General features: G+C 49.8%; 1 protein-coding gene across 4 annotated transcripts in view; it reads left to right on the top strand.

The window, feature by feature from the left end:
* The window catches only part of CALCOCO2 (calcium binding and coiled-coil domain 2), a 746974-nt gene extending 721279 nt beyond the window's left edge, over window positions 1-25695 (top strand). For all 4 annotated transcript variants that reach the window (XM_069634588.1, XM_069634584.1, XM_069634582.1 and 1 more), the window contains one exon: window positions 16454-25695. In XM_069634588.1, coding sequence (XP_069490689.1) covers window positions 16454-16627 — 174 coding nt within the window. In that variant the 3' untranslated portion in view covers window positions 16628-25695. The remainder of the gene's footprint in view (window positions 1-16453) is intronic.
* Window positions 25696-25969: the final 274 nt, after the last annotated feature.

Here is a 25969-nt window from a genome sequence, read left to right as displayed (position 1 = left end):
ATTCCAATTTCCAATATAACTTTACACAAACTTGCTTTAACCAAAAGCTTTCAGATGATCTCCCTCCGCTGGGCTCAGACCAACTTCCTCTACTTTGTCATCAACTTTCTTTGTTATTCTTTTGGAGACTTTCAAATGTGCCCAGGGTTTTGCTTGACCCGTTGCAGGGCCACTTTGATTTCCCAATTCTTTATTACACTTCACATTTGCCCCTTTTCAGCTGGATACCTCACAGAGCTTTTCAAATGAGCACCCACGTGGTGCCGGACCACTCTGTCTAAGGTATCGTATCTTGGCTTCAAAGTTCAATCACTCATCTGCTGTTTAATTGTGTTTGCGTCGCTTGCCACATACACTTCATACACTGTTTTCTTTAGCTTTCACTATACAATATTGCCACTTGCAACCTTGGCTTCAACATAGACTGGTCTGGTATCAGTCTCCCCAACTCACCGGCTGTGCCGACTTCACTGGCGCTGCTTTCTTGTAGGAGCCAAGGACAGTACTATGGCAGCAAACGATTCTGCCCACCTTGACTATCTATTCGGGGGAGCCCCGGGTACCTCCGACACACAATGCAGGATTTTTCAGCCTTGATTCCGGGTCTTACGTTTCCTGTTCTTGAAGGTTCATGAAAGTAACGGTCTTTCGTTGAAAAGGTCAAGGACACTTCCCTCCTTGCAATCCTTTTAGGTTTTGCCGTCTTTCGCCTTGTATTAAACTGCCACCTTGGAACTGCTGCTTCCTTGTGTGCTTTGCCTTGCTCCGAGTGTGCTCTCGTGCCCCGCCTTTTATCTGTGTGGGGAAGTGTGATGGAATTCAGGTGTGTGTGTAATGGTCAGTAATTGCCTGACCCTGCCTGACCATTGTATTGGGACATGTCAGGTATACGGCTCAGGTGTTAGTCCGTTTTCACGTGTAGTGAGCTGTCTGTGAGGAAATGTTCCTGCTGGGAAAGGGAGCTTGGGGGTTGAGTTCTTAAGTATCATACCTGGTAGGGTGGGGTAATGGTGTTACAGGGAAGGGGATACCGCGTCTCTCTATCTGGTGTCCCACTTCCACCTACCAAAGCCCCCTCACCCAGATGATCCTCCCACACTGGTCCACACCCAGGAAATGGATCCAAAAGCGATGGCCATGTCCTGGCCACCTGGATGACAGATTCCTGGGGACTAGCGGTGAAACACAGTCAGGTTTCTTCATAGAACAGACTACAGAGAGCAAGGGGGTTGTGGAGTAGCCCGGTCCTCCTTTTTTGGCTGAGTGGTAACACAGTGAGAGGAGGTCGGTAGAGCTGAGGATACACCAAGTTGGACATGAACTGGGCAGGGAGCCGGGTGAGACCTTTCTGGTGCTATCTGAAAGGTGCGGACACAGTCATTGGGGCCCGGGTTGAATGCCGACGGGGGGCACCTGGAGACTTGCCCCTACTGAACCACAGGATTTGACTAGAGGGCAGCATCACAGTCAGGGGCCTGCCAGAAAACAGAAGGGAGAGGTGAAGGTACGCAAAGAGCTTGGAGGCCCCGAAGTGAGGGTCTGGATGGAGGCTACCAAGTGGTGCAGCACGGCAGCTCAGGCAGAGGTGGGGGCAGCACCCTCACACACAGGTGTAATCCGCACCAATGTCCAAGAACAAGAGCAAAAGAGCAAGGACCCACAAACAACCTATAATAAAACCCAGGAGGGCAACCTGCAAAGACTGTGGCAAAAGGAAGGTGAGATGGCTGGGGGCCAGAGAAAGAACAGATAGTCACTCAAGAAATTATCTGCCAATGTTAACAAGACTTCAGGGACAAGATTCCAGAGACAATCCAGTCACAATTCAGCCTGATCCGAGCTGAGCACTCCCAGTCATTGCAGGAAGTGAAGGGGGACATAGCAAACTTAGAGGAAAGGACGAACGCGGCAGAGAATGGCATACAAGAAATAGCAGAGGACACACAGCAAGATCGATGAACTATCTGGTGACGGTCACGCAAAATTTGGAAATTCAGATCAAAGATTTAGAGAATCGGTCAAGAAGATGAAACATCAGAATCAAAGGCCTAGCTGAGGCAGTAGTGGACAAGGACCTAGGAGAGCTGGCACAACATGTACTTGCAGACCTACTGGACATGGAGGAGCGGTCCTGGATACAGTTATACCGAATTCAGAGTAGGTTCCAGGAGGGGAGAGCCGGAGGCAAGACCCAGGGATGTGGTGGTGGACCTACACCATTACGACAAAAAGGAGAAGTTTCTGTCTCGCGGTCGCCAGGAAAGCTAGGAAGATCCCTTATAATGGGTCGGAGCTCCAACTGTTCCAAGACCAACCCCAGACCACCCTGTTGAAACAACGGATGATGGGCCCGGTTTCTGGCTCGGGCTGGGGTGCGTTACCGATGGACCTTTCCCTTTGGCTTTTTATTCGAATGGGAGGGGATACAACACCAGATTACATCTTGTGAAGAGGGCTTGAGGATACTGAAGATAGAAGAGGATGCCACTCTCCGACAGCAAAGGAGGCCACTGAGAGAAGCCATATAAATGGAAATTGTGGGAATGGTCAAAGGTCCCACCAAGGGACTTCAAGAAGGGCGCACCATGTGGCCTGGCCATACTCCTCGACAAAAGGGGGGGGGCACTGAGAATTCTCCCAAGGCTGCAGTCAAGGACACCGTTGGGGGACTTCCAGCTCAGGGATCAATATGCAATCAAGCTTGTTATGGGCAGCAAGGTGAAACTCTTCATCACTACCCTCAATGTGAGAGGGCTTAATTCCCCCATCAAGAGGAAGGAAGACAGTGGAGCAGTTCCTGGGAAGGGGGAAGCCAGAGATTGTTGCCCTCCAAGAAACACACAATCCGAGGCGGGACAAACAAAAGCTAAAGCTCAAAGGGTATTGCTATATATTTCCCTCTCTTGTGGCGTAATCCTTGGGAGCGGGCAGTTGGCAAGATGGTTGGTCTGATCCCTTTCTACGGGTGAATCAGAGGAGTATAAGGCAGTGTAGTACTCAGTAAACTCCTCCAAAATGTCTGGCAGTGCAGAGCGAGCTGCCTTATTCGCATTCACATAGTATCTCTGTTGGAGGAAGAGTAAGGCTCGTTCTGAGGCTCTGGTCTGCAGTATGTCCATTTGGCCCCTAATTAGACAATATTCTTTCTGCAGCGCACTCCCTGGATTATTTACCATTTTTTACAGTACTTGCTTGAGCTTAGCTTCCAGTTCCTCCTGAAGAAGGCCCATCCCTGTTAACCTTCTTGTTTAGGAACCCCCAGTTCACGCCGGATGGGAAAAAGATGGATGTTATAAAATACGGGATATGTTTGAAGGGAGTGAAATTAAATACTTTGAACAATGCAAGCCTGAGTTTGAGCTAGAGGAGGGAGAGAGATACCTATACTCGCAATTGAGACATTGACTCTCAAATCCACCGATTAGATCAACAGCCACCAGCGATTTTACACCTTTCGAGTAATATGTTACGATAGAGACAGATAACAGATATCTGGTTTGAGCACTATACAGAATTGCAGTCGAGGGGTCTGGGGCCACGGAATGGACATATGACCCAGTGGGAGGCCGCGGTGGGCCACCAGGTGGAAGAGGGACAATGGGTTCAACTGTGGGCAAACATACCCAAACTTACACGGCCCATCCAGGTTCAGGAGATGTGGGTTAAGGTAAACATTCCAATAGCACCTCACACCCCAAAAATTGCACAGATATTACCCTCACGCGTCTGCGTTCTGCTGAAGAGGATATGGGGAGTTGGGCTTGTGGAAGCATATCTGGTGGGAATTGTGAGAAACCTGAAGGTGTCTCTCCCGCTAGTCACCGTGGATCTGTCATCCAGGTGGCCAGGACATGGCCATCACTATTGGATCCAGCTCCTGTGCGGTAGGATCACCTAGAAGTGGGAAACTGATGGGTGAGACACGGTACCCCCTTCCTTATGACACCTTTTCCCCATCCTACCCCGTAGGATATTTAAAAACGCTACCCCCCCTCCCCTTTTCGTACACAAACACTTTCTCACACTGCGAAAGATAACGGACTAACAGCAGATCTGTTTACCTGACATGTCCCATCACAAGGGTCAGGCAAAGTCAGGTAATTGCCGATAACTACGCACACCTGACGGCCCTTTCCCTTCCCCACAGGGATAAAAGGCAGAGCACGAGAGCACACTTTGAGCAAGGCCGACCACACGAGGAAGCAGCTATTCCGGGACGGTGGTTCAAACAGAGGAGAAAGGTGGTGGAAACCAAAGGGACGACAAGGAGGGAATTGCGCTTGCACTTTTCAGCCCAGACCCACAAAGCCTTCAGAAAAGGAACAGTAAGACCGTGAATTGCAGCTGGTGATTGGTGTGGCAGATGTCAAAGGTACACAGCGCCCTCCCGCACTGATAGCCACGGCAGGGAAAAGAGCTTGCCGCCGTGGTACCTTCCTTGACTCCAGCAGAAGAAAAGCCAATGAGTTCAGCACAGCGATGAGTCTGAAGAAACTGATAGTGAACCGGAATGTGTTAAGCTCAAGGTTGCATTGGCAACATTTGTGTAAAGGGAAGATAATAGACAAAGGTCTTGTGTGAACAACTTCGGTATTATGGTTAGAGTGGTCTGGCGCCCTATGGGCGCTCATTCGAAAGACTCTAACGAATATCCCACTCCTGAACAAGGAGGATATGTTGTACTGAGAAAACTGCAAGTACCAAGAGGCCCCAGGGCAGGCCAGCGAGGGATGTCAAAGTGGTCATACAAGGCTCAAGTTAAAATCCCTTTTACAGTCCAAAGTCTTTGGCACGTGGTGAATTGAAAAGCTAAGTGAACTGCATTGTGGTGACAAACGTGAACCCAACTGAGGGATGCCCACAGTGAGTTGTTGGTCTGAGCCCAATTGAGGGAGGCTAACATTGTGGAAGGGATCGAAGCCCGGCTGAGGGGGATCCTCGGGTGAAGAGTAATCGCCCGATGTGAAGATTAATAGAAGGAACTTTTGATTGTTGTTTGTGATGCATCAGGTCCTCTGAAGCAAGATACTTTGCATGAAAGAAACATGGGCACAGAAGATCCTAATATTGATGAAAGGAACTGTAACTTCATGACGGAGAAGCCTAGGAGTGTGCTGTCCTCAAGAGTCCCGTCTTGTCCCGTTCTAAAAACTTGGGGAAGGGAGACCCCGGCTGACTTATCCTTTGGAGAACGCTTCTTTCTTTCTTTGCAAACATTATCCCACACTATTTTGTATTTAGAGGCAAGGACTGGCAGTAGGTTTTTCTTAGTATAGGCCTTTTTATTTTACTAGACTCCACTAAGACTGTATTATTATTTTATTGTCGTAGATTGCTCCCATCTTAGATCTAGGTTTAGAATAGGCGTTGATCCCACCCATTTTTACACACTTGAACACCCTTGAACTGTGATCACTTGTCTGTCTTGCTTTGATGCATGCCTTCCTTACAGAATGCTCAGTCATACAGCCTTTCTCGGGGATGGTCTGCACAGCATTAAATACGATCTTCGGCTCCCAGATTGCGGGTAATGTGGCAGAGGTTATGTTGGGGACGGGTGAAGTTCTGGGTGATCTTCCTACCAAAGTGCAAAAAAGCTGTACGTTATTCTGGTGGTGGCAGCAATGTTGCTGGTAGCGCAAAAAATGGAAGCAGAAAGGCGCCGCTTCGGAATATGGATGGGTGGGAAAGGTATGGAACTTCGTTGCTCGCGACTGGGTTACCTACTCTATTCAGGGGGCTCAACAGAAATTCCTGATGGAATGGGATGTAATTTTGCAATTTCTTCAAAAGGAGTCCTCCGAGACTGAAACTGTTGGGTTTGTATAAGGGTGTGTGTATACGCACGAAGGGGAGCTCTCATTGGACGCCCACAGGAAACAATGGGGATACTGCTCAGGATGAAGAGCAGGGGGAAGTGCGGCAGAGGGAAGGTATGGGGCTGGGAAAGAGGGTGCTTCAGTGACTGAAGAGGGGACTGCTGCCGTTAGTCGCTTAAGATACCGCAAGAGGTATAAGGGAAGGTGGGGGGATTAATACTGGAGTTTCTTTGCTGGGTTGGTTGTGGGATAGGTTCAAAGGTGGAAGGCAGAGGGGAGGGATGTATTTAACAAAATGCCAATAAAATGCATGTTAAAAAAAAGAATGAGCCTAAAGCTACTGGTCTCTTTTATTGGAAATTGAAAAAGGTGTTCCAATCTGTATCATAACCCACCCATCCTTGGCCCATTCTATTTCATCCTTGTTCCCACTTTCCCTTCCTACCTCTAAACCAGATACTGTAGCATGTAATGAGGTAGGGTTAGAGTCTGGACCAATCGGATGCGGATAGTCCTTTGTTCCATCCAATCTCATTTCTGAATGTTTCTTGCCGCTAATTCCTTTTTCATTCTGCAAAGTAATGTATCTTTCGAATGAATTGTGTCCTCCCACGTATTCCTCATCTTTAGATATCATCCCTTCCAGCGTCAGCTGCTTCAGAATTTTATTTTCGGATAGAGGGCGCTGTGCGTCAATGCGTTCGACTCGATGTCCCTTGAGGGCCTCCGTCTCGAAGTTGGCGACATTGCAGGTATAAATAACATGTGCAGCTCCCGTTACTTCAGTTCCGTTTTTCCACTATAGCTTATGCTTCAGAGATTACAGCACGCTTTCGCTTTCCTTGAGGCCTCTTCATTGACTTCATCGACCCCGAAGAACAGGCTTAAGAAGTGGCAGGATTGCAGCGCCAAGATGTCGATTACAGATCCACATAGGGTCTGTCTGTGGTATCTTGGTGTCGAGAACAGGACGGTGGACTGCGGGTCATGCCAGTCAATGGCAGATAAACCACTGAAGGGGAAGTTGGCAGCGGCTAGGCCCCCTATGAAATCCCCTTCGATGACACCGTCGAAAAGGCGGTCGTCGGACGAATCAAGAGGCGAATTTCCATGGAGGAAGAGATCTAAGAAACGCTCTTGTTCCCAAAGCAGTTCGCACTTCTCCTCATCTTTATCTAGAAAGTTGAAAAAGGGCACCACATACCTTCTTCCTCATCCTTTGACTTCTCGCGGAATGGAAAATAGCCTGCCCAGTAAATCGGTGACGCCAGCCAAATGGGAGGTAATTAGGCAGGAGATGCTCAAAATCTTCGAGAAGGCAGCCCCTGAAGAAAAGTCATGTTCCTGTCATGCCGTCAAAAGCCAACGAGGAGAAGTCCAAGGCCAAATCCTGCGTGCCCTCATGCCCAGCAGAGAAGCCTTCGACCCCTCAAGAGCCTTCGAGGTCTCCAGTCGACGACAGAACCAGTCCTCGTCTGTCGAAGATTCCATCAAGTAAGGGGTCGAGTCCTTCGAGGACTCCACCTGCGCTGATAGCGTCGAAGCCTGTGACACCAAAAGCATGGAAGCCATTGACACTGATAGCATCGAAACCTTCAATTCCATCGAAGGAAATAGATAGAAGCTTCAAACCGCTCCCTAAAAAAGATTTCTTGAAGTCATTATCTTCTATATTTGAATAACATGAGCCATCCGACAAGGCTACACCCCTCTACGGACTCGAGTATGGAACACCAAATGTTCCTGAGGCCCTCATTTCGGAGGAATCTCGAATGAAGGACCTCTATGAAAATGTACAGATAGCATGTGGCATTGATGCATCGCCAGAGCTGGAATTTGGCAAGCCAGACCCAGCGGAACATGCAGGTGCTTCCTATAGACAGTTAATGTCTAGAGTAATGGAATTTATGGGATAGGGCAGGCCAACCCCTCCATTTGAACAGCATGATCTAACTGACATCTTGGATAAGTGACCACAAAAGGACTCTGTATTGCCCTTTCACATTGCCCTGCAAAAGAGAGTTATGGCAAATTGGGAGGCACTGGATACAAGTCCGGCTGTCAACAAAAATCTCACCAAAAAATAGGGCAATGCCAGGCAATTGCCGACAACTACACACACCTGACTTCCCTTTCCCTTCCCCACTTGGATAAAAGGTGGAGCACAAGAGCTCACATTGAGCAAGGGCGAACGCACGAGCAAGCAGCTATTCCAGGACGGCAGTTTAAAACGGAGGAGCAATGCAGTGAGACCTGAAAGGACGTCAAGGAGGGAGTTGCCCTTGTCCTTTTCAACTCAAACCCGCGAAGCCTCCGACAAAAGAATCAATACCGGGAATCACAGCTAACGAATGGTGTGACGGATGTCAGCGGTACATGGAACCCTCCCGCACTGATAGCCAGGGCGGGGAGACGTGGTTGCCATCGTGGTACCGTCCTTGACTCCAGCAGCAAAAGAAACACCAACGAGTTCAGCACAGCCAGTGAGTCGGAAGAACCTGATAGTTGGCCGGACTGCTAGACTCAAGGTTGCAGTGGCAACATTAAGAAGATTAAGATACAAAGCTCTTTTGTGAACAAACTCAGTACCAGAGATAGAGTGGTCCGCACCACGTGGGCGCTCGTTCAGAGGTCTCTAGCTGGTACCCCTCTCCTGAACAAAGAGACTATATTGAAGTAACCGGCGTGAGGTGTCAAGGTGGTCATACAAGGGTCCAGTCAAACCCTTTGTACAATCGAAAGTCCTTTACATGTTGCAGAGGTTTTTGACGAGTGCGAAATTGGGAAACGGGCGTTTGCGCCAGGTGAAGGGGAACGCTGTGCGAACTGTAGTTTTGTAAATAAACACGCACTTGCAATAGGCTAAAAAAATGACCCAGTGAGAAAGTTTTTGTTTAAACTTGTCAAGTGCTGTGGAAGGTCTGAGCCTGGATGAGGGGGACCTGACTAAAAGGTGGTTTTTTTAAAAAAGACATTAAGACTTTTTGAATATTACAAGTAAGGAGATTGTGATTGAAAAGGCGGTAGTGAACCCGACCGAGGGGCGTCAAGAGAAAAGTTGTGAAGAGGCTAAGTGAACAACATTGTGACGAAAAGTATGAACCCGACTGAGGGATGTCCACAGTGAATGGTTGGTCTGAGCCCGAGTGAGAGGGATCGGAGCCCAGCTCTGGGGGATCCAAGGTTGAAGGGTAATCACCCGACTTAAAGGTTAACAGAAGGAACATTTGTTTTGTTGTTTTGGCATATCGGGCCCTCTGAAGCAAGAGACTTTACATGAGAAGAGACCTGGGCACAGGAGGCCCTGATATAAAGAAAAGGAACTGTAAGCTTGTGCCAGAGATGCCCAGGAGTGTGCTGGGCTTAAGAGTTCAGCCTTGTCCCATGCTAAAAACATGGGGAAGGTGGACCCCAGTCATAACATCCTGACTTATCATTTTGTGAAAACTTCTTTCTTTTCTTCTGAGCATTATCCCACAGTATTTTGTAGCATAGCGGTAAGGATTGGCAATAGGTTTTCTTAATATAGGCCCTTTTTATTTGACTAGACTCCACTAGGACTGCATTATTATTATTTGAAGGTCGTAGCTTGCTCCCATCTTAGATTTAGGTTTAGATTAGGCGTTTCTCCAGCATGGGGTCTGGCATGGATTCACATGCTCATGAATATTCCCCGTCGTCAGGCTTGGAATCCTCGGTAAAGAAAAAATCAGTATCAGTTTCGTTTCTGATCTGTCTTTCATAGTAGTAACCAATCACTGCGTCATACTGACCACAGCCAATGACTGCCCTCTCCCTAAGCCCCGCCTCTGGCAGCCATCTTCAGATTTTTACCGCACGTTCAAGTGTTGGGATCCTCGTGCTATTGCTCTCGAGCATTAGTGCTTTTTTTCGCGTTTTTTCTTCGGCAAAAGAGCCTCAAGCTCCACCGTTTTTTCATCCGATCAACGGGGACCCGTGTCGGATTCGTCTACGCCCCTCAAGGGTGAAGATTTCGTCGAGCCACGCTTTTGGAGGACTCCAGAAGTTTCTCAGGCCCATCTCGGACATGGCCCAGGAGAAGGGAAGCTCGACGCCCGGAAAGCTGTTCAGGGTCTGCCCTGGATGCCAGCTTCAGAATGTCTTTAAGGAGGACGAACACTCCCTTTGCCTTTACTGCCTACATGAGGACAAAACGCACGTGGAGAAGGACTGTGCGTTTTGCGGCAATATGTCGGAGCGGACCATGAAGGACCGCCATCAACGTCTCGCCAACTGGCTCGAAGGAAAGAGCCCGTCAGGCGAGAAGAAGAAGAAGAAGTCCGAGCGGTCTTCTAAGACCTTTGAGGGCGCCCCGGCGGCGGGGGCCCAACAGAAAGCCAAGCACTGCGAGTCCGCTGATACCCGGAGCGCCGAACGGTCGGGCTCTACGGGCGCCAGGCAGGGCGCATCCTCCCCGGCGCCATCAACCACGAGCCAACGCTCTGGCTCGGGTAAGAGGAAGGCCGAGCACCCGGCGAAACTCCTGGAGAGACCCCGGTCGTGCACTAAGGCCCCATCGGAGGGGGAGCGAGGTGGTGACCCTCCCCCCAAGGAGAAGGCGGTGAGCGCACCTAAGGTGGTGAAAGCCTTGATCCATCCGGCCAAGGCCTCTATTGAGACAGTCGCGGCGGCCCTGGCTCAGCCTTTGGAGGCTACACCAGTGGTGGCGACCCCAGGGCCCAGAATCTCCCTGCCACCGCAGAGGGAGTCCTCTTTAATGCCCATCGACAGGACCCCCGTGAAACCTCCCGACGGAGAAGAAAAAGGGGGGGGGCGGGAGGTCGTCGTGGACTCGGCCTCAACCTCTGAGGAGGAGCTGATCGAAGTCTTAGGCCACGGCTCTGGCGTGGAAGAAGGCCATCCTGTCGGGAGGGACCCCGACGTGGAAGACGTCGAGGGTGCCGACGGGGCTCCTGATCGCCCGTCGGAACTCCCTCAACCAGTGTCGCAAGACAACTCGGCGGCCATTTTGTTGGCTATACAGTCCTTATGCTCAGAGATAAGGACGAGACTGCCGTTACCACCAACGGAGGAACCGCTCCCGACGGGGGACCCGGAGCCAGGCCCTTCTGGGAGCCCTCCCCCTAAGAGAAGAAGGATTCATCCTCCACCTCCTTTTCAGCCATCGCGCCCTGCTCAGCCCTCCTCCCCGTCCACGACACGTGGGGATGATACGGGGACTGACACGGCGCGACGGGTACAGACGATGAGGTTTACGACAAGGATCTCCCGTCGTCACCTCCCACCCGGGCTTCCCCGCCCGACGAGATTGGATCGTTTCACTCCATGATCGCCAGGGCATCCAAGCTTTTCCAGCTCTGCCAGGAAGAGAAGAAGAAGGAAGGTTTCCTTTATCAACGGCGCGAGACCAAGAGGAAGACGGTCCTCGCTGTACCTCTACTAGACGATATTTGGGATGAGGGCCTCGCCCTCCTCAAGAACCCATCCACGACGCCTGCTAGAAGGGATTGGTACGAGAAGAAGTACCGGGTCCCGGACGCGGCCCCCTTGTGCCTTCGGGCACAGCCGACCCCGGACTTGGTCGTCTCCGCGGCGGCCAGGAAGAAAGCGGGGGGGACGCGGCCTCTACATCAACCGCCCCGCCGGACGGCGAGGGAAAGAAATTAGACACGATGGGACGCAGAGTCATCTCGTCGGCAGCGACGACGATTAAGGCGGCCAACGCCTTGGCTATCGTAGCCCGCTACGACAGGGTGTTGTGGTACAAACTGGCCCCCCTGCTGGACTTCCTACCAGACGACAAGAGGGCGGAAGCCCTAGAGATCTTGCAGGAAGGAGAGGTGGCATCGGACCACGCCATTACGATTGCGACGGACATCGCTGACACTGGATTTCGCCAGTTGGGCAACGGCATGTGCCTTAGGCGGCGTGGATGGCTCAAGGCTACTGACTGACTGGACGATTCCCTTCAAGCCATCAAGGCGGACACGGAGACGGCCCGGGCTCTTGGGGTTCTCCAGCAACGGCAGCCGCCCTTTCGGAGCGGTGGAGGCAAACAGGGTGCCTACAAAGGTTCCAGCGGCGGATTTTCCACCTACCGTCAAGCGGCCCGTTTGTCGTCACAGGAAGCTTACAGGGGTCGAGGAAAGTCAGGCAGACCCCGCCGTCGTCGCCAAGGAGGACAAGGCGGCAAAGCCTCGTCGAAGCAGGACTGAACCGGCCGTGGGGTCGGGCTCCCACCGAAGCACCCCGGTGGGAGGCCGGCTGGCGAGCTTCGTCAGCGCGTGGGAGTCCATCTCCACCGACCGTTGGGTGCTGGACGCCCTAGCTCAGGGTCACGCGCTCGAGTTTCTAAAGAGGTGCCCGCGCGTCCCCCCTGTGGCCAGGAAAGAACATCACGTCCCTCAACTTCTCTTGGAGGTAAAGGCGATGCTCAAGAAGGGCGCCATCGAGCTCGTCCCAAAGAGGCTTCGGGGCTCCGGAGTTTACTCAAGATACTTCCTCGTGAAGAAGAAGACGGGAGGATGGCGTCCCATCCTGGACCTACGACGACTGAACAAATTCATCAAGGCACAGAAGTTCCGGATGGTCACCCTCCAACACGTCCTGGGTCAACTGGAGGAGGGCGATTTCCTGTCGTCGTTGGATTTGGAGGATGCCTACTTCCATATTCCCATCCTAAAGGGACACCGAAAGTTTCTCAGGTTCGTGGTCCAAGGGCGTCACTACCAGTTCAGAGCCCTTCCCTTCGGATTGAGGTTGGCACCCAGGGTGTTCACCAAGTGCCTTGCACCGGTGGCGGCGCAGCTGCGCCGAGAGGGGATCCACGTCTACCCCTACCTGGACGACTGGCTCATCCGAGCAAAGACGAAGGAGCTCGCCGTGGAGCACACGGCAAGGACCGTCCAACTACTCACGGACCTGGGATTCTCCATAAACTACGCCAAGTCCCACCTGGTGCCCGCGCAAGACGCACTGTTTCTGGGAGCGAAGCTCGACACAGTGTCGCTTCTGGCCTCTCCGTCGGAGGAAAGGACGAGGGCCATCTTGGGCAAGGTGCAGCGGATGCTGGTTGCGGACGCGGCCAGGGTGAGGTCCATCAAGTCCCTCCTCGGAATGATGTCTTCTTGCATTTATCTCATCCGCCTGTGCAGGCTCCGGATGCGCCCGTTGCAGGAGTTCCTGGACGCGCGCTGGATCCAGACGACGGGCAGCTTCGAGGAGAGGATCACACTCGACAAGAGTTTCCAACGAGCGATCCGGTGGTGGGGCACCCGCGCGCATCTGACGGCGGGCATGGACTTCCAGACCCCCAGCCACCAGGAGACAGTGACCACGGATGCCTCCCTGGAAGGGTGGGGAGCACACACCGAAAATCTGCACGCGAGAGGCCTTTGGCTTCCGACGGAGAAGTCCCTCCATATCAACGTCCTGGAGCTCCGTGCAGTGTTTTGGGCCCTCAGGTCCTTTCTTCCATCCTTCAAGGGCAAGGTGGTGAGGATCTGCACCGACAACACCACCATGTTCTGCATCAGGAAGCAGGGCGATACCAGATCCACAGCCCTGTTCAAGGATGCGCAGGATCTGTGGCATTGGGCCGTCGCCCAAGGGATGTTTCTGGTGCCGTTTCATCTGGCAGGGATAAAAAACACCATCGCCGACTCGCTCAGCAGAGAGCTGCGCTCGTGCCACGAGTGGGAACTACGACAGGATCTAGTGGACCGCCTCTTCCGACGGTGGGGCACACCCCAGATCGATCTGTTCGCGACGGCGACAAACTCCAAGTGCCGGAGATTCGCCAGCAGGTTTCCCCAGCCGAGGAGCATGGGCGATGCTTTCTCGTTCCCCTGGAAGGGCCTGTTTCTATACGCGTTCCCTCCATTGCCGTTGCTGATCCGGCTCATCAACCAGCTCAAGAGGTCACGGTGCAGGATGATCCTCGCCGCACCTGCGTGGCCCAGGCAGATATGGTTCCCGGATCTTCTGGACTTGTCAGCGTCCCCGTCAATCAAGCTGCCAGTGGACGCGGATCTTCTCTCCAGGGAAGGAGGCGCCATCCTCCATCACGACCCGAAGTCGCTGAACTTGCAGGCCTGGCTCCTGCAGCGTTAGAGTTTGGAGGCTACGACATACCGGCCGACTGCAGAGAGGTTCTTGCAAAGGCCAGGGCGTCCTCAACTCTTAAATGCTATGGACACAAATGGAAGAGGTTCTCTGTCTGGTGCCACGCACAGAGGAATAACCCTCTACGGCTTAGCTCCCCAGGTACTGCCGTACCTTCTGACGCTGGCCAAGGCTGGACTGGCGCACGCGTCCATCAAGATTCATCTTGCTGCGATCTCCCGATACACCAGAAGCACGGGGCGGACGTCTTTGCGGTCTCATCGTCTGGTGAAAGAATTCATGAAGGGACTGTTCAGATCGTTCCCGCCGGTGAAGGCTCCGGCCCCGGCGTGGGAGCTCAACGTGGTGCTGACCAAACTCATGGGACCTCCATTCGAGCCTCTGCACTCGGCTCCGTTGAAGTTCTTGTCGTGGAAAACAGCGTTTCTTGTGGCCATCACCTCCGCACGAAGAGTGGGAGAGATCCAGGCCCTTTCCTGCAAGCCCCCGTACTTGACTTTTCACGACACGAGGGTAGTGCTCAGGACGCACCCCTCCTTCATGCCCAAGGTGCCGTCGGACTTCCACCTCAACGAACCCTTGGTGTTGCCTGTTTTCTTCCCGTCGCCTTCGTCGCCGGCCGAAAGGACTTTGCACTCGCTGGATGGGGCTAGAGCGCTGAAGTTCTACGTGGACCGCACGAAGTGTTTTCGGAAGACGTCACAACTTTTTGTGAACTTTGGACCTGTCAATCGGGGGAAGGCTCTCTCGAAGGCCTCCATTTCCAGATGGCTCTCGGGCTGTATCATGTACTGTCATCGGTTGGCAAACCGACCGCTGCCTGGCCGTCCGAGAGCCCATTCCACAAGAGCGATCGCAGCTACCACGGCGTTCCTATCTGGTGTGCCCTTGCTGGACATCTGCAGGGCTGCTACGTGGAGGTCGACGCACACCTTCACGAAATTCTACTGCGTCGATCGGGATTCCAGGGAAGAGTCCAGGGTCGGCCAAGCAGTGCTGCGCAACCTGTTCGCCTTAGGTGAGCCTGGTGAGGAGGTAAGAATTGCTTAATGTTGAGTTTGATGTAATGCTTAATGTTGAGCCTTTGCCACCTCCCGTGGTTGTGCATGTGTGTACTGCTATGTATTCTTTATTCATGAGCATGTGAATCCATGCCAGACCCCATGCTGGAGAAGGAACAAGTTACTTACCTGTAACTGTTGTTCTCCAGCATGGGTCTGGCATGGATTCACATGCGAACCCTCCCGCCTACCCCTCTGCGGCTCTTCACTTGGTCATACTGCCACTTCACGTGCTACCAAATCTGAAGATGGCTGCCAGAGGCGGGGCTTAGGGAGAGGGCAGTCATTGGCTGTGGTCAGTATGACGCAGAGATCAGTGATTGGTTACTACTACGAAAGACAGATCAGAAACAAAACTGATACTGATTTTTTCTTTACCGAGGATTCCCAGCCTGACGACGGGGAATATTCATGAGCATGTGAATCCATGCCAGACCCATGCTGGAGAACAACAGTTACAGGTAAGTAACTTGTTCCTTATCTCACCCAGTTTACTGTTTATTAAACACCCTTGAACTGTAATCACTTGTGTCTGTCTTGCTTTGATACCATGCCTTTCTTACATCTACCATTCATACCTTCACAAAACGCTACTTCCTGGACTCTGCTTCAGGCCAAGAAGGAGGCTCTGCATTCTATCCATGACAACCTGAGAATTCAATTTATGATTAGAAAATTCGTAGTCCCTCCTCCAAACAGTATACTGCTTTGACACAATCTATTCGAAGAACAAGTTATTTGAATGTTCCGCACGTAGTCCTTATTGCCCCTCCCAGCCTACCTCACAGTTCCATGCATTACACCTTGCACTCCTTCATTGTCTGATACAGTCTTTGACATGCTGATGCCGGTAATACTGTGATAAGAAGGTGCAAAAACGGAACTGAAGTTACGGGTGCTGTGCTTGTTATTTATACCTGCGATGACGTCCAACTCAAGACTGAGGCCCTCAAGGGACATCGAGTCGACCACATCAACGCACAGTGCCCTTGGCCGAAAAGAAATTCCAAAGCAGCTGACGCTTGCAAGGAAGATATCTAAAGATGATGAATACAAGGGAGGAACATCCAGTCCAAAGAACGTTACCACGGTTAAGTAACTTGTTCTTCTCTTGCTCTCTCACTCCCTCTCTCTCTCTATCGCTCTCTTCCCCAATTCTCATTCTTCCACTTCTTTCTCACAAATATACCCACTATTATTTTAGTCTGCCATGCTTGGATTACAAACTGTGACCTGCAGGTTACATCCCAAGGTCTTCTATAGTTGCATGGCACTCTTGGTAACTAGGCTACTGCGACCCCAGGTAATATCCATTGGTAGTGGCCCATTTCTGCGAAACGAACAGCCTTGTATTCTGTACATTGACTGCACAGACCTGTTGTGAGAAATGCCTGTGTGTGTTGTCCCCGCTAATGTACATGTTCCATTTTTGGAAGGTGGCTGATTACTTTGGTATTTGCATTTTAGGAAACTGAGACCTGTTTAATGTGTGGAAAGGAGATGGAAGAAGATCTGGTGGCCTTACACATTGAAATGGAGCATACGCTGAAATGCCCAACGTGTTCAGCGACCTACAGTGAATTAGAGCGCCAAGTTTATGATGACCACCTCTACTGTCATACCGTGCAGGAAGGGTTCTAATGTTGCCTGTACTACGAGGGAACACATTGCATAAGTTCACTTTCATCAGTCGTCATTATGCTGGGGTTAGAATTGCTGTCGACTGACCTCCCCCACACTGGTTCCAAGTTCTCTCTTTATGATGTGTAGATCCTGCAGCATCTTTCCTACTCTGTCTAATTTGAGAGCAATATTGCCCCTATGTGTGTATACTGGGGATCTGGCTCATACTCCTCTTGTCCCAGAGGCCCCTACCCAATCAGTTGCTAGGGCCCCAGCTATGTATGTCCAGGTGCATTTTTATGCATAACACACTACTATGAAACCATCTTGTATGGAGAGGTTATGTTCAGTACTGTTAAATGGGAGCTGATCCCAAGACCGGTTGCATGCGGTTCTGTGTAATATCTCTATCCTTTGACAAATTGCATTGATCTCTAGCCCATTTAACAGTAGAGCTTATTCACCTGTAATGCATGATGATCTTTTGATCCTGTTTCTTGATGGCACAGTGATGATTTGAGACTGACAAAGCCCACTTTGTAGAGTTATCACATAAAATGTGTAGGTCAATTGATGGCTATATAAGCTGTGTATAAAAATGACTAGAGATGGGGGGCAAGTTCCAGAGAAGGAAAGTTGGGTTAAAGACCTGGCACCATCCCCACCAGTGGATTCTGAGTCTGCTTCCGGTGACCAATACCAAAGATTGGGCGCATGAGAAGTGCCCATCAGCATACGCCTGTTTTCCCCCATAGCCAAGGGTTGAGTAGAAATCTCAGTGGGCCAATCATGTTTTGAAAATAATCAGTATTGTTGGGGCCGGGGGCAGTAACAGCATCATCTGGCAGTGAATGGAAGGACTATGTCGGGAACTAACTAAATTATTCAAGGACCCTGAAGGCTCACAGTGGGCTCTTCCAAAATGCCCTAGGAAAGTGTGTTGGAAGAGTCAAGCCTGGTTATCAGTGGCTCAATAATGACAATTGTCGCTTGTCTTTTAATAGCACTGTGCTCCATTTGAACACAAATATGATGGGAATAGTAGCTGGCTATCGCACTGCAAGGTTGAAAATATCCCCAGACCCATCAATTTTCAGTTGTTGCAGTCATCGCACTCCTTACCCTTCGGATGCAAGAACAATCGGTGGTGGCAAGAGTGTTTTTATGACCTGCAATGCTTCGGCCATTGTAAAACCTGAATGAAAATACAGGTAGGGATAGGCTAGAGTACCCGTAACACTCAACAGGCAGGAACCCATATCCTCATTGGTGCACACCAGTGTGATAAATAATCATTACCAGTTTTGTATGGCATGTACTCTAGTGCCCCAAAGCATATGACCCTAATGTTGCATTGCAGCACCCAACACCAACCTTTGTTAAGACAGAACCACATTGATATCCGTGAAGCTGATAGGAAATAGCAGGAAATAAAATAGTCAGTTACACAAGACTGGCCTATCTGCTACTACTTTCAAAATACAGAAAAGGAGACTAAGGAGGTATATAACAACCAAACACTGGAAACAATACCAAAACATTAATAACATATGTGAGCAATGAACCTAACTCAAAGACGAGGCTAGTAAATTCAGTAACAGCTCCATCGAAAACACACAAGCAATCAGGTGCTGCTGCTGAAGCAAAGGAAAATAGCCAGAGTAAAGATGCACCAAAACCTATATAAAGATCTGTAGACAAGACATGGGTAGGTTAATGCTATTAAGAAACTATAAAACCGAAATGGTTACAGGACTAGCTAAGCAAAGCATCCGCAAAATCCCTCTGAAATGGGAATCGTACGCTGGCCAAAGTAATCATCGTTGAATTTAAGAACCAGGAGATTAGAAGAATTGTCTGGTTGACAAATATAGGTTGGCGGGTGCCAACACATAGCTCCACGAAGCAGTGAACCTCAAATCAAGAGTTGTGAGAACAAATATTAGGTAAGGCAATGTTTTAGTGGGATAAGGGTACGGAAACTACTCCACGTAGGGCAGTAGGAGAGCGCGTGGGTTCAGAATGCAGAACCGTATTATGTGCCGGTTCAGCCCTTTCAAAGCATGCACGTTCAAGCGGACCTTAAGTGTGACGTTAAATGAAGAGGCTCCCTTGGACTCGGCTAGGAATTGCCACTTATTGGTGGCATCATCAGATCATGATACTTGGTCCCTGATATCACATTTACGTTCCCATCACTCTGGGTACCATGTGGCTGTCCCAGATTTCTTATTTCCAGGCAGTTGCCCAAGTCCTTGATTAGCAGGAAGCAGGTGGATGCAGGGCCATGAGATCTTGAACCCAATTTTGTCCATACTAGTTTACGGCTACATCTGTGAGCATTGTATTATAATCTGCGCATCTCTGATCTACATGAAAACCATGCATTTTTTACTGCAAGGTCGAAAACCTCTAATGTAAAACCGTTTTTAGATATTTTAAATGTGTGGGGAGACCCCCGCAGCGCCCCTTTTCCCGATTTTAATAAATACCACAACCCAACCCCCATCTATTTGTTTGTGTAATCTCTGTATTTTCCATTCGAGGTTTTCTTCCTTGCAGTAATCGTCTGCAATGTTTTGTAGTGATGCCCGCATCTCGATAGCATAAGCTGATGTGGAGCAGGCATTCCAGTGGAGAACCCTAAAAGATGACACAAGGTGTGGCCTGTCCATTACAGCCTCTGTGACACAATCTTCTTTAATGTTTGTTTAAATTGTACATAATCATATGGAGGGCTGGTTGTGCCCAATGCCCCCTTCTCCCGCATGGGGTCTTCCATGTATTCACATGCTCATGAATATTCCCTGTTGTCAGACTGGGACTCCTCTGTAAAAAAGAAAGCTGTTTAGCTTTAAACTAAAACTGATCATCTCCTCTATAGCCTATCAGTGTTCCTTTGGCGATACTGCCCCCAGCCAATGACACTTCTCCTAAGCTCCACCCGTGGTGGTCATCTTCATATTTTACTGCATGTTTCTAGTGTTGGGAGTCCTTGTGCTTCGCTCCTCGAAACCCGTTAGTTTTTCGCTGTTTTTGAAGAAATCTTCCATCTCTTCATCATCAACCATCACGTGACGACTACTGGCAGCAAGGACACATTGTCAGTGAAAATCTTCCATCCACTGTTGGATCTTCAGCCTGTGGCGCCACAGGCGCAGGCTTGGGCCTACACTCGACACCTCGAACATGGCAGATGCCACGAAGAAAAGCCTCTTTCTGCGGCCTGAAGAATACCTTTATCAAGGATCAGCACTTAAAGTGCATTTGCTGTCTGCATCCTGACCACGACATGAATGGATGCTCAATCTGTCAATCCTTTTTATCAAAGACTCAGTAGGACCGCCACCAGAGGTTAGTGACATGGATCGAGGAAAGGTAAGGCCTCTGACGCAGCCTCAAGGCGTATTCGTGCCACTTCCAGGTCCGACAGGCCCATTGAGCGTACTCCCTCTGGTAAGAAGAGGTTGAGGGCTCTTGCTGATGCTTCCCTGGCGAAGATCCAAAAGAAGGCAAAATCCCACGCTCTGTCAGCTTCTTTGTCAACGTTCTCCACGGCTGTGGGGCCCAGTTCTGAGAAGGGTTAGCCTACCGGCTGGTGGGTTACCTCCGTCCGCAAGAAAATTGCTGGCCTCATCATCCAAGCACAGGTCGTCGTCAAAGACGAGCAAGTCATCTTAAGAACCGTCTCCGGTTCCATCGTCGTCGATGTCCTCATCGACACAAGCGTTGTCGACAACTTCATCTATACTGACCGTCGCCTCGTCGATGACTCTTGACTGCGAAGTCAAGTCTTCCTTTGACAGCTGCTACCCCGAAGGGCTCATGACCTTTACCTCTTCAACGATCACCATGCCGATGGTATCTCTGCCTCCTAGAACACCATCAGCAGTTCCAACGGCGATCCTGTCGACGGCACCTATTCCTGCTCTGCAGGCCCTAATTGTCGCCTCCTTTCCAAAGGGCTCAGATCTGGTGAGAGACATACTTCCGGCTCTGGAATTCCTACCCAGGCCCACCAAGGCTGTCCCACTCTTTACTCTGGCTCCTCTGGTATCCCCCAGAGAGTCGCTATCTACACCAGTTCTGAAGAGGGCCTGTCAGAAGATTTCTATTAGGATCAGGAAGGAGACCATGGAGAACCCAACCCCATTCTACCCATGCCTTATCAGGGGTCACTGACAGGTGGGCTTTCCCAGCCGTTTAGCCCTCCAAGGGGCTCAGGCCCAGTTCCTGCTTCTGCTGTACTGGCTGCACCTGCTCCTGCGCCAAGAGACATGTCCTTGGATATCCTTACCACCCGCCACACACTAGTGGCAGAAATTCAACAGAGAATCCGGCCATGAGTTCAGCAAGGTCCCTCAGCATCAGCTGACACCGCCTCACAAGGCCCCTGTTACCACTCGGCCTGCCCCAGCGGCTCTCCCTACCGTGGTGGTGGAGCCAGTTCAAACTGGCACAGACACCGACACCACCAGTACTCATACAGATGAGTTTGACGGCTACGTTCCCAGGGATGGGTAACCTCTGGATGACGATGAGCCCGCCAGGGACGCTCCCTCGGACGACATTGGCTATTTCCGCTGCATCGTTTCGAAAGCTGCCAAACTCTTCCACCTGGTGACAGAAGAGAAGAAAAAGGAGGGTTTCCTCTTTGAGCAGCGGGAATCCTCCAAAAAGACCATCGGATTGATCCCTTTTTTGGATGACATAAGGAAGGATGGCTTAGCGTTCATGAAGGCTCCTAATACCACGCCTGCTAAGCGTGACAAGTTGGAGAAGAAATACCAGGATCCAGACTCGGCCCCTAGGTGCCTCAGGTCTCAAAGCGTAGCCGGTTGGAAAAGAAATACTGGGTTCCAGACTGAGCCTATAGGTACCTCAGGTCTCTGCCTTCTCTGGATTCAGTGGTATTGGTCGCTGCCAGAAAGAGGTCCTTCAACCTCTCTGCGTCGTCCATTGTGCCTCCAGATCAGGAGGTCAAGAAGCTTGATGCTGCAGGGAAGCGCATTATCACCACGGCAGCTTCCACCATCAAGGCCCTCGCCATCCTGTCAAGGTACGACAGGGAGCTGTGGTACACGCCATCACTGTTCCTTTCAACATTGTGGACTCCGTCTTCCGCCAGTTGAGGAATGGTGTGGTTCTTCGCTGCCAAGGTGGGCTAAAAGCTACCCATTTCCACACAGATGTGCAGACCAAAGTCATCGACACGCTGTTGGATGGGGACAACCTAGTTGGAAAAGTGTTAGATGAAAATCTCCAGGCCATCAAGACCTACACAGAGATTGTGTGCTCTCTGGGGACAGCAGAGGAGGCCGTCTTTTCATTCCCCGAAGGGAACAGTCTCCAGATCATCCAAGGGTTACACCACCCCCTATCGCCAGCCCTCCCGCTCCACCACCCAGGAGGCTTATAGGGATCACTCCCCTGCCTTTGACAGTGTCACCCAGCATCGTTGTTGCCCCCTATCCATGACGCAGAAGCAGGCCTAAACAGGCCCATGACCCGTGCCCCCACTTCTGCACCCCAGGAGAAGGCTGACTATCAAGATCGCCACAGACAAATGGGTGCTGAACATTCTGCAGCAGGGGCACACTTTGGAATTTCAAGACAGGTACCTCTGCATTCCTTCGGTCGCACGTCAAGAGTTGCACATGGTGCTGCTGCTGCTGCAGGAGATCCAAGCCATGCTTTGCAAAGGGGCAATAGAACCAGTCCCTCAGCACCTCCAGGGCTCCAAAGTGTACTCCAGATACTTTCTGGTAAAGAAGAAGTCAGGAGGGTGGCGACTAATCCTAGACTTGCAGCGCCTCAACAAGTTTCTCAAATCCCAAAAGTTCAGGAGGGTCACGCTGCAGCCTGTGCTCGACCAGCTGGAGGAAGGGCATTTTTGGCAACTCTCGACTTGGAGGAGACATACTTCCACATCCCCATTCATCACAAGCACCGGAAGTTCCTATGTTTTGTCGTCATGGGAAAACATTACCCTTTTAGGGCCCTTCCCTTCAGCCTGAAATCGGCTTTAAGGGTGTTCACCAAAGGCTTGGCCCTGGTGGCAGCGCATCTACGGCACAAGGGAATCCACGTCTACCCTTGCCTGGGCGATTGGCTCATTCAGTCCCGCTCCCACGCTCTGACAACCCAGCACACAGCGGAGACCATCCAACTTCTGATGTCGCTAGGCTTTTCATTCATTTTGGATCTGTGAGAAATGGGAGGGCACTGTCTAAGGCTTCCATCTCCAGGTGGCTCTCCAGCTGTATCATGCGTTGCCATTGTCTGGCCAACAGACCGCTTCCAGGCCAGCCAAGAGCCCACTCCACCAGAGCCATCGCAGTGATGACTGTGTTTTTCTCTGGTGTTCCCCTGCTCGACATCTGCAGGGCTGCTATGTGGAGGGCTAACCACACCTTCACAAGATTGTACTGTGTCAACAAGGGTTCCAGGGAGGAGTCCCGGGTTGGCCAAGCGGTGCTACACAACCTGTTAAGTTTGAGGTGAGTCCGTTCCAGGGGTAAGTGTATTGCTTCTGTGAGCCTTGCCACCTCCCATGGTTGTGTATATGTGCTGCTGTGTAATTGGATTCATGAGCATGTGAATTCATGCAAGACCCCATGCTGGAGAAGGTACAAGTTACTTACCTCTAGCTCTTTTCATTGGCTTAAAGCTAGACCGCTTTCTTTTTTACTGAGGATTCACAGCCTGACAACAGGGAATATTCCTGAGCATGTGAATCCATGCAAGTCCCATGCTAGAGAACAAGAGTTGCAGGTAAGTAACTTGTACCATATTTCTTTTCTAATTCGAAAGCTCCACACGGTAAACCTACCCTCACTGCAGTTAGTCACCTTACCAAAAACACGATTACAAGATTACAATTGTCTCCTGCCTGCAGTTTCAGATGAAAGTGCTCAGGAAAGATGGAGCATGGACTATACATGTTCCTCCAACCCCCATATTAGTGGCCAAGCTCATTAAGTGGAGAAGCTGTAACTTTGTGCGTACGGAAACCTGCAGTGCAGGTGCTCTGCCAGCATGTACGAGGGAAGCTTGCACTGCTATCTGTTTGGTGCAGGAAAAATGTTTCAGTGTGACTGCTCATGCTGTGTGTATTGTGGGCACCAGAGTTACAATTTTCAGCTCTCTGTCTGCCCCAATTTCTGCAGCCCTGTTGTCCAGAAATGGGCCCTGTGCCTTTAAGCATTTTATAATAACACTTGCGTACATGCTTAGCTCACATATAGTGCAGAGAGTACTACTGAGTGTATGTAATAAGGAGTTTGTAAGTCACCTAGGAGGTCAGCTACAACATGAGGCCATGTTCCACTAATTGTCTCCTTACTGTTCCCCATTCCCCAAATCCTAGTGGTGGTTGATTTTTCTGCATATTGTTTTTCTCCATTTAATTCTGCTTTTCTTTTTTGTCTTTTTTATTGCTGTCCTTATTTGCATGTTCTCTCCTTATATTTGCTTTCTCCTGTTTTCTTTGTGCTTACTTTGTGTGTGGCCCTGTGCCCAGAGTCCACTCTCTTGGCCAATTGAATGGTGCTCCAGTGTACTGTGGTGCATAGATAAGTGCTGCACTGAAATCCCTAGCAGCAGCTGTGCTGGCCCGAGTAGGCAACAGACAGCCCTCATTGATATGTAGCACAAGCTTCTTGGAGGGTGTCGGGTCATTCTTTGAATGTTCCAGAAGCAGAGAGAGACTTGCAGACCCTACCTTCTTCTTTAGTAAACAGAAACCCCTGTGATGCAAACACTAGCCAGCGCTCAGAAGGGTGCATTTTAACATTTCTATTCACCTCTACCAAGTTATTCTAGGTCAGAAGTAATGTATTTCTTTTAAATTGTAAGCATGTTCTGTCATTAGTCAATAAGGACAGGATGTATAGGGACATGGAAGTTTACATGCCTGAAGTCTAAAAGCGCTGCAGAATGCACAAGAGGTTAATGCAGATTGGTGCTGAGGGTCTTGATAGTACACTATGGGAGGCACATCAAGGAAGTCTTTCAGCCACAGGTAAACTGTTCAAACTATATCTCAGAGTCAAAGCTTGCCTCAATCAAGAGATCATGTGCCACCTCTCATGCTGCAAAGACCTGCTCTCCTAATTTGACAAGATGTTCCAGATCTTCATGTAAGCTTTTTGAACTAGAGAAACATTTTATAAAGGTTCATTATGACTATGAATCTCAGATGCTGGCATCCCGGAGAACCTATATGCCAGGGTCTGGGTTTGGGGGAGGCGCAACTTCTTAAAGGCAAATCAACCACTTTTTATGCGCACATGAATACATTGAAGAGTACTGAAAGGGTTAAAGAAGTAATTCCATACAAGTGCTTGACATTACAGAAAATTATCCAAATATTTAATTCTGTATAACGGGCCACATTGAAGTGAAAACATGCAACACTTCACAGATTCTGTATACAGGTGGTATTCAATGAAAGGTGTTTGGGATCCTTCAAATAGCAATGTAACATAGCATTAAATAATATGTGGTGAAATGATAAAAACGGTTCTTTAAGTCATTACAGGCTGGGCCAAGAGATTATATACATAATTTTAGTTTTCTATAGCAGGTGGGGCTAGAAGGAAATTAAGTCCACATTAATCTGTACAAGAGAGATTTCCTCGGGAAATTTGCAAGCCTTCTTTTTATTTCATAACAGAAACACAATAAAAGAAATCATAAGAATGTTGACATCTTTCCCCCCTTATTCCCCTCTGAGGCCGCCACGTGGCACATTTTATTGAGGATTTGTTTGTGGTTCTTACTCTGTTGGAAGTCTATTTCTCTGCCTGTGATATATATAATTAATTATACATTCTTTTTGTAAAGCCCCGCTCTCTGGGCTTCTTTGCATACTGATAATCATAATAAAGCCCTAACAGAATGTATAAACTATTTTGCACCAATGTTGCGAACTGTTTATCAATGACTAATGAATACAGCTAGAAAGAATCCTAATTGTGTTCAAAGCATCTTTTACTGTAGTTGAATGACACATTTATTCTAGCATTTTATACAGATGAATCCTAGAAACTACAGCTAAACACAAATAAATATGTGTGTTATTACTTTCTGGTTTGGACGTTTTAAATATTTGAATTTGTTTGATGAATTTGACTTCCATGAAGGGTTAAAGTTGCACAGACATGAAAAACAATGTTGCCACGCACTGTCTGGGCAATTCTAAAATGTCCTTCAAACAGTACTGGAAAGCATACACAGTTCAGCACTACTCAATCTAGACTGGTACCAGCTTCTGCCAGCCCAGTACTGGAATGCAGTCTAGAATTCTGCAAGTATACTTTCACCCTGGCATGTACCACATCCTGCAATCCCAGTACT

Source organism: Ambystoma mexicanum, chromosome 13, assembly GCF_040938575.1.
Source record: "Ambystoma mexicanum isolate Mex_15411 chromosome 13, UKY_AmexF1_1, whole genome shotgun sequence".
In the NCBI taxonomy this organism is placed as follows: Eukaryota; Metazoa; Chordata; class Amphibia; order Caudata; family Ambystomatidae; genus Ambystoma; species Ambystoma mexicanum.
The sequence above is the reverse complement of the archived record's forward strand: the minus strand, read 5'-3'. Positions and strand labels throughout refer to the sequence as shown.